Source organism: Oncorhynchus gorbuscha, linkage group LG25, assembly GCF_021184085.1.
Source record: "Oncorhynchus gorbuscha isolate QuinsamMale2020 ecotype Even-year linkage group LG25, OgorEven_v1.0, whole genome shotgun sequence".
NCBI classification, from domain to species: Eukaryota; Metazoa; Chordata; class Actinopteri; order Salmoniformes; family Salmonidae; genus Oncorhynchus; species Oncorhynchus gorbuscha.
In genome coordinates, this window is record NC_060197.1 from 6,841,699 (window position 1) to 6,850,755 (window position 9,057).

The window sequence follows — 9,057 nt, forward strand, 5'->3', positions numbered from 1 at the left end:
CCGCTCAGCCCAGTCAAAACTGTTCGCTGCTCTGGCCCCCCAATGGTGGAACAAACTCCCTCACGACGCCAGGACAGCGGAGTCAATCACCACCTTCCGGAGACACCTGAAACCCCACCTCTTTAAGGAATACCTAGGATAGGATAAGTAAATCCTTTTCACCCCCCCCTTTAAGATTTAGATGCACTATTGTAAAGTGACTGTTCCACTGGATGTCATAAGGTGAATGCACCAATTTGTAAGTCGCTCTGGATAAGAGCGTCTGCTAAATGACTTAAATGTAAATGTAACAGTACTAAATGATAGTTCACTCCTGTAACAGTACTAAATGATAATAGTTCACTCCTGTAACAGTACTAAATGATAGTTCACTCCTGTAACAGTACTAAATGATAGTTCACTCCTGTAACAGTACTAAATGATAGTTCACTCCTGTAACAGTACGAGATGATAATAGTTCACTCCTGTAACAGTACGAGATGATAATAGTTCACTCCTGTAACAGTACTAGATGATGATAATAGTTCACTCCTGTAACAGTACTAGATGATGATGATAGTTCACTCCTGTAACAGTACTAGATGAGAGTTCACTCCTGTAACAGTACTTGATGATGAGAGTTCACTCCTGTAACAGTACTAGATGATGAGGGGTCACACCTGTAACAGTACTAGATGATGAGTTCACTCCTGTAACAGTACTAAATAATGATAATAGTTCACTCCTGTAACAGTACTAAATGATAGTTCACTCCTGTAACAGTACAAAATGATAGTTCACTCCTGTAACAGTACTAGATGATGATAATAGTTCACTCCTGTAACAGTACTAAATGATGATAATAGTTCACTCCTGTAACAGTACTAAATGATGATAATAGTTCACTCCTGTAACAGTACTAAATGATGATAATAGTTCACTCCTGTAACAGTACTAAATTGTAGTTCACTCCTGTAACAGTACTAGATGATAATAGTTCACTCCTGTAACAGTACTAGATGATGTCACACCTGTAACAGTACTAGGGGAGAGTTTACACCTGTAACAGTACTAGATGATGAGGTCACACCTGTAACAGTACTAGATGATAATAGTTCACTCCTGTAACAGTACTAGATGATGAGGTCACACCTGTAACAGTAATAGATGATTAGTTCACTCCTGTAACAGTACTAGATGATGAGGTCACACCTGTAACAGTAATAGATGATGAGGTCACACCTGTAACAGTACTAGGGGAGAGTTTACACCTGTAACAGTACTAGATGATGAGGTCACACCTGTAACAGTACTAGATGATAATAGTTCACTCCTGTAACAGTGCTAGATGATAATAGTTCACTCCTGTAACAGTACTAGATGATAATAGTTCACTCCTGTAACAGTACTTAGATGATAATAGTTCACTCCTGTAACAGTGCTAGATGATAATAGTTCACTCCTGTAACAGTGCTAGATGATGATAGTTCATTCCACCTCCCCCTCAATTGAAGATGATGCTTTAGTAAACAGAATCGGAATTTGAACTGAGGGAAAAATGGCCAGCATTGACAGAATAAGCATAACTTTTATTGAACCCATCACAGTAACTGGTTTTACAATAATAAATCCATACAATATAAATGTAATCCGTTTAAGGATTTCTAAGGCATGAAATCGAACCTCTTTCCCATTACTCTATTTTGTGTTCAAGCCATTCTATCCTGGATGACTGAGGGGTGTCCCTATTCCCATACACACAATCCAACCCCCCCTTCCTCCCCCACCCTTAGTCCCCCCATAACTGAACTAGGGCCAGGATTCAATCCAACCCCCCCTTCCTCCCCCACCCTTAGTCCCCCCATAAATGAACTAGGGCCAGGATTCAATCCGACTGCAGGTTGTCCACAATTCAGCTTTTAAAGGGAATTTCTGATTGAGCTATATGTAGCATTTGGGTCCTTCCACAAAATGATAACACTTTGGGCAGTTAAAATTGGTCAAAACAAACTAATTTCACATAAGCAGTTGAATAAAAAAATGACTAAGTGTCTTTAAAGTAACAGGGTTGACCATATAAGGGTTGAGGTTTTCATCCGAAATCAGCCATAAATCCACTTGTGACAGGGGGAATCGACACTTGTGTGCAACAGGGAGGGGAAAATAAATGCAAGCCTCAACACCTTTGGCTAGAAATGTTTTAACAAATCCAATCTATGGGTAACGGGTATGACGCGTTATAATCAACATGCTCAGTTTAACCACAAAACACCAGAAAATTGCCAAAAAGAATAGAACCAGCTCACCTGCCTTTACACTGATTTGACAGTTTGTTTTGGAAAAAATATATTAAAAAGGAATATATAAAAAGAGTCAAGTTTACGTAACAGGGTTGGCCTTAAAATGAGGGGAAAACAAATGAAATCGCATAAATAAATAACCTTCAGAAAAAACTGCCAAAGCAACAACATAACTAGTTCAACTTTTTACAGTAGAATTTCAATGATGTTGAAAACATGGAGGAATTTTGGGGTGAAGTTGGTTGAAATCTTCCCAGAAGTCGGAAAAAAATAACGAGGGACAATGTCCAAATGCTGATTGTTGGCACTTTATTTGTGGAATAACCCATTTACGGTGCGTTGTTGACAAACCGCGGTCGGATTGAATCCTGGCCAAGAACACTGATTATAATGATAAAGATGATAATTAAAAAACAATATTGCCTTTGTGCACAAAATGATACAAGGGTGCCACAAAACACTAAATAAAAAGCTGTTTTGTGGCATGTGTGTGTCTTTTTAGAGTATAATTTTGTATACAAGTAATGGGTCTCAAACTCTGTGTGTGTGTGTGTGTTTGTGTGTTCTAAGCTTCGTACTTTTTCCCGGATCGGTGGATCTGCTGGTACAAAGTCATGGAGAAGGCCATACCCAGGAGCTGCAGACAGAAAGTCACATCAATCACACTGCAACATCATTACATGTACATCTGTATGTCTTCCTGTATGCGCACGCACACCTTACCTGTATGACCAGAACACACATGGCGATGGTTCCCAGCAGGTGTTTATTGTCATCCAGCCACTCCTCCACCTTCTCATAGCAACCCTGACAAGAGAGAAACATACAATTCTGAGAAGTGAAAAAGGACACTCCTACACATGCAGATACACACAATCCCTGATGGGAGGGAGAAGATCAGACACACACTCCCTGGTGGGAGGGAGATCAGACACACACTCACTGGTGGGAGGGAGAAGATCAGACACGCACTCCCTGATGGGAGGGAGAAGATCAGACACGCACTCCCTGATGGGAGGGAGAAGATCAGACACGCACTCCCTGATGGGAGGGAGAAGATCAGACACGCACTCCCTGATGGGAGGGAGAAGATCAGACACGCACTCCCTGATGGGAGGGAGAAGATCAGACACGCACTCCCTGATGGGAGGGAGAAGATCAGACACGCACTCCCTGATGGGAGGGAGAAGATCAGACACGCACTCCCTGATGGGAGGGAGAAGATCAGACACGCACTCCCTGATGGGAGGGAGAAGATCAGACACGCACTCCCTGATGGGAGGGAGAAGATCAGACACGCACTCCCTGATGGGAGGGAGAAGATCAGACACGCACTCCCTGATGGGAGGGAGAAGATCAGACACGCACTCCCTGATGGGAGGGAGAAGATCAGACACGCACTCCCTGATGGGAGGGAGAAGATCAGACACGCACTCCCTGATGGGAGGGAGAAGATCAGACACGCACTCCCTGATGGGAGGGAGAAGATCAGACACGCACTCCCTGATGGGAGGGAGAAGATCAGACACGCACTCCCTGATGGGAGGGAGAAAATCAGACACGCACTCCCTGATGGGAGGGTGAAGATCAGACACGCACTCCCTGATGGGAGGGAGAAGATCAGACACGCACTCCCTGATGGGAGGGAGAAGATCAGACACGCACTCCCTGATGGGAGGGAGAAGATCAGACACGCACTCCCTGATGGGAGGGAGAAGATCAGGGATGGGAGGGAGAAGATCAGACACGCACTCCCTGATGGGAGGGAGAAGATCAGACACGCACTCCCTGATGGGAGGGAGAAGATCAGACACGCACTCCCTGATGGGAGGGAGAAGATCAGACACGCACTCCCTGATGGGAGGGAGAAGATCAGACACGCACTCCCTGATGGGAGGGAGAAGATCAGACGCGCACTCCCTGATGGGAGGGAGAAGATCAGACGCGCACTCCCTGATGGGAGGGAGAAGATCAGACGCGCACTCCCTGATGGGAGGGAGAAGATCAGACGCGCACTCCCTGATGGGAGGGAGAAGATCAGACGCGCACTCCCTGATGGGAGGGAGAAGATCAGACGCGCACTCCCTGATGGGAGGGAGAAGATCAGACGCGCACTCCCTGATGGGAGGGAGAAGATCAGACGCGCACTCCCTGATGGGAGGGAGAAGATCAGACACACACTCCCTGATGGGAGGGAGAAGATCAGACACGCACTCCCTGATGGGAGGGAGAAGATCAGACACGCACTCCCTGATGGGAGGGAGAAGATCAGACACGCACTCCCTGATGGGAGGGAGAAGATCAGACACGCACTCCCTGATGGGAGGGAGAAGATCAGACACGCACTCCCTGATGGGAGGGAGAAGATCAGACACGCACTCCCTGATGGGAGGGAGAAGTTCAGACACACACTCCCTGATGGGAGGGAGAAGTTCAGACACACACTCCCTGGTGGGAGGGAGAAGATCAGACACTCCCTGATGGGAGGGAGAAGTTCAGACACACACTCCCTGGTGGGAGGGAGAAGATCAGACACACACTCCCTGGTGGGAGGGAGAAGATCAGACACACACTCCCTGATGGGAGGGAGAAAATCAGACACACACTCCCTGATGGGAGGGAGAAGTTCAGACATTTTTAAACAAACACAAACTGACCTGTGTCCAGAACTGGTTGGTGGCATTGCGCCCACAGTCCTGGTAGATATTCTGGCAGCAGTGGTCAGGAACCACCTTCTCCTGCAGGGCAGTGTGCCAGTCTGTGTACCCATTCACCCCACAACAATGCCACTGACAGGGAGAGAGAGGAGACAGGGTTACATATTGCACCTCTCCCTTGATGGAATGCTATGCTATTAGTGTGGGGTTGTATGGTAGCTCATTAGTAGTTAGGTACCGTACCTCTGTTTGTATGGTGTTCCAGGCGTTGCGGAGGCCCGCGTTGTTGTTGGTGCTGTACAGAGTAAGTCCCTCTTTCAGGTCCTGTCTGGCGTTCTCACTCACCTGCACACAGTGGATCATGAGAAATGTAGGCAGAGGCACAGAGCACTATGGGAACAGGAACCATAGGTGGAAGGATAACCAGGGGTTGAATTGACAGGTGGCTTCTATGGGAGTCTTACATTGTCTGTGTATACGAAGAACAGGATGAGTAGGATCAGCTCCACCAGCAGAATAACCAACAACGTGATGAAAAACTACAGGGAACCCGAGAGAAGAGAGAGAGGGGCAGGTGAGGTTGCCAATGTGCCAAGCAATGTAGTGTGGTGCATCGTGGTTAGTGTTGTTCACTCACACTCAGCAGCAGACACTTGTTCTCCTTGATGGCACCCAGACAACCCAGGAAGCCTGTAACCATGATGACAGCACCCAGGGTGATGATGAGGTTGGCAGCAGAGATGGAGGGGAAGGATGGTGATAGGGTGGCAAAGCTGCCCTGGGACACAGACAACCACACCCCCACACCCAACAAACCACAGCCCCCCAACTGAGAGGCAGAATAAAATGTAAATACATGAGTGTCATTACTTTAATCTGTATTATACATTTAGTATACTATGATTTAATAATCAAATAGAATTCAGAATCAGAAGACATATTTGTTTGAAAATTATGTGTGCAGTGAGTTTATTCACCCACCCAGAAGAGCAGGTTGAAAAGGAACAGCATGTATTTGACGCAGCAGAGGCAGCCGCGAGCCATGGTGAAGCTGTGACGATCTGCATATAAAAAGGGCAGTGTTTATTAACTTAACTTTTGTGAATGTGTACGTTTCTCCCTTGCAAATGATCAGCAATCGACTACAATTCAAAGGTGACTGAATATCTATATTACTTCAACCACTGCTCGAACTTGTTTCCTTTATGTCGTTACAACCGAGTGTATTTCCATAGGTACTAGTAAATAGTAATACTGCATTCACCCCGCTTGCGAAACTCTTGTAATTCCTCAAGAAACCACCAGTGCAGCGTTAACAAAGTAAACAAATCAAAACTCACAGGTTTAGAAGGGTTGGTTGTTTTGCAACAAAATCAACGCTTGCACAACTATAGGGCAAAACACACGGGGTTGGCTTTACATGGCTGACAACATGTAAACTCTATTTCGAATTCAATGTTTATTAAAAACATAAATACATGTGCACAATGAGCACTTGTTGTCTCTCAAATACATCGTTACAGTTGTTGACTAGCTTGAGAATTTAGGCCATATTAGCATTGACATGAAATCTGTCAAAACAGGACATGGTATCAAGAACAAGCCACTTACGATTCCCCACATGGCACTTCTCATTCTTGCTAGCAATCTGGCCATCTAGAATCACACTGACTTCTGCCCCCCATAGAAACGTGCACATTTGTTTTCGTGACATTTCCAGCTAACCCATCTATTAAAACGTCATGTTATTTTTGCTCGTCCCTGTAAAAAAACACTTCGTTGATCTCTTGAGGGATTACAACAAACTAGGGCCTACATTTTCCCAGGTGAAAGTACAGTTTGACACAAAGATTATTAGCTCCTATCCATCTGTTTGACATTTACCTGTGAAAATATTACCCTGCTGTAATTATTCAACGGAACCACAAGAGGGCAGCGTTCGCTCAGTAATTAAAGTGACTGGAGTCCATAGGACTAAAACAACGTTTAAATAATCGTGTAGGCTATTCAGTTCACTCCTTATATAAAAGTGCTTGTGAGCGTCGTATTTACGCCAAAACCTCCAGATAGCCCCGGAGAAATAACAGAAAATGCATTTGAAAAACTAAAGAACATAATGAACAGTGTTTTGATTTAGTCACTTATTTCCTGGGAAAGTGCTGCCCCCTTGGGGTTGTGTTGGGGCATGACAATTGATACTATTTTAACATGTCAATTGTTCTCAAAATTCAGAATGATTAAATGTAATTTCCCTCTCTCTGAATAATTTTACCACTTAGATAAGGAATTAGATGATGCCGTCGAGCTTTCAGCGGAGGGATCTGTAAAATAAAGCACACACACACACAACTATTTCATGTAGGCCTACTGTTGTTCTATGTAGTAAGTAGTTATGTTTTTCTGGAAATTATTTTCTGAGCCAATCACAGTGGACACACACACAAAGAGCGATAGATAATTCTACTATCACTTTTAGGCCAACTACAGAATAATAAATCACAGATTGCACTTCCCCCTTCATCTTTTGTCTTCATCGCCACCACAGGAAGTGACATTTGGTGAGGATCGAGAAAGAAGCATTGTTGCTCGCTCTAGAATGTGTTGCTACTGTTTGAATCTGATAATGTTATGATGTAACTTCTGTTCAAAGAAAATGTCATCATTGTTTAGCAGCCAGGTCCAATGGTTTTGGCTACACCTCTAATTTAATTCGTTGACGTTGTAAACAGAAAACGTTGGTCGTGCGTGAATCTAACATAATTTACAAGCATATATTCTCATATATTTTTGTAGAAAATTACGGACTGGATTTGATACCCAAAACTGCTGGGATGATTTTAGACTTGTCCTAAACAGCATGGCCGGAGTATCCAGACCAAAGAGATGATTCCGTACCGTAACTGCACCAGCTCGAGTTCAGCTCATCCTCATTTCATCTCCTGACTACTGCGACCGACCTCTATCCGGTTTTCCAGCGTAGAATCCGCGATAACGCAAAAATTCAATCCGATTGTATTCTTTTTGTAGGCTATATTTAAACTTTCCTGCAGTCGTCAATGAATCACATGCGAAGTATTTTTATCTCAGAAGGGCGGAAACTGGTCTGGTGGCGGGGAGGAATTACGTTTCCGAATGGAACTGCAACGAGAGTATGGGACGTCCTGGGAGATAATGGATTTATTTGACCGAGGTAAAATTTCAATAGCTCTTTAACCATTACTCCTAAAAAATATTATAATTTAAAAAAAGAACATTACTCCTGAAACTTTCAAAACTGGTTGTAGCTAACCCGATGGCATAGACACACATTGCACACATTATTTTTGTTGATATACATGTCGCACTATTTTAAATTATTTATTTACATTTTTGAATTTCAATAGCTCCTTGGTAATGTGACCTACTGACTTCAAACAAGGTTCAGAATGTCCACTCATTGGGCCTACACATTGCATACCCTTTAGTTTGTCCATTTTCATCTCAGGCATTTTTGCATGAATTTTCAATGTTTTTCAATGTTTCTAATTTCAATAGCTCCTTGGTCATGTGACCTACTGATCCGAAACAAGGTTCAGAATGTCCACTGACTACCCTTCTATATTGCACACCCTTTAGTTTGTCAATTTTCATCTCACACGTTTTTACATTCAAATTGTAAACTTTCACATTTCAATAGCTCCTTGGTCATGTGACTTACAGACTTCAAACAAGGTTCAGAATGTCCACTGACTACCCTTATATAGTTAGTGGACTATAGTTATTCCATTGTACTGGATCTAATACATTCTAGCATTTTACATCCATTCATAAGTGTAATAATGTTTTATGACATACTGTGAAAAACTCTCTTGGCTGCTGGCTCTGTCACTTTCAGACATGCGCAGAGCAGACTGAAAGGGGAAGGGTAGCACTTGACTTGAACCCCAGGGGTTCTCTGTAAAGGGAGAGTAATCCAAAAGACACAGACACACCCCTTGACTTTCAATTGGCACCCCTGACCTGTATGTATTCTCTCCTGATTGGTCTCCGTGGTGCTTAGTCAATGGGAACTCCGTTGCCGGCCCCATCATAACGTTTTTACACAGTCTGGCAGTCTGACTAAAGTGCCAGAGGTATGAGGA

The 9,057-nt window shown here is 43.9% G+C and overlaps 1 protein-coding gene across 3 annotated transcripts; it reads right to left on the minus strand.

Moving 5' to 3' along the window:
* Nucleotides 1–2,571: 2,571 nt before the first annotated feature.
* Nucleotides 2,572–8,083, minus strand: LOC124014012 (tetraspanin-9-like). 3 transcript variants are annotated; one of them, XM_046328647.1, is made up of 9 exons: nt 7,832–8,083; nt 7,209–7,257; nt 5,918–5,997; nt 5,574–5,765; nt 5,401–5,475; nt 5,180–5,281; nt 4,937–5,068; nt 3,003–3,086; nt 2,572–2,916 (listed from the first exon to the last, which is right to left on the minus strand). In XM_046328647.1, the coding sequence occupies exons 3-9, from the start codon at nt 5,978–5,980 to the stop codon at nt 2,845–2,847; spliced, it is 720 nt and encodes a 239-aa protein (XP_046184603.1). In that variant the 5' UTR covers nt 5,981–5,997; nt 7,209–7,257; nt 7,832–8,083; the 3' UTR covers nt 2,572–2,844. The 3 variants fall into 3 exon arrangements, with proteins under 3 accessions (XP_046184603.1, XP_046184604.1, XP_046184602.1); XM_046328648.1 differs by lacking the exon at nt 7,209–7,257; XM_046328646.1 differs by lacking the exons at nt 7,209–7,257; nt 7,832–8,083 and adding an exon at nt 6,548–7,145.
* Nucleotides 8,084–9,057: the final 974 nt, after the last annotated feature.

Bases quoted from the DNA above. Each gene is read 5' to 3' on its own strand.
- LOC124014012 (XM_046328646.1), bottom strand. From the start codon at position 6,650: ATGTCACGAAAACAAATGTGCACGTTTCTATGGGGGGCAGAAGTCAGT. The intron at 5,069-5,179 runs GTACGGTACCTA...TCTCCCTGTCAG, and splicing joins GGAACACCATACAAACAGAG to TGGCATTGTTGTGGGGTGAA. The intron at 3,087-4,936 runs GTCAGTTTGTGT...CTCTCTTGTCAG, and splicing joins CCAACCAGTTCTGGACACAG to GGTTGCTATGAGAAGGTGGA.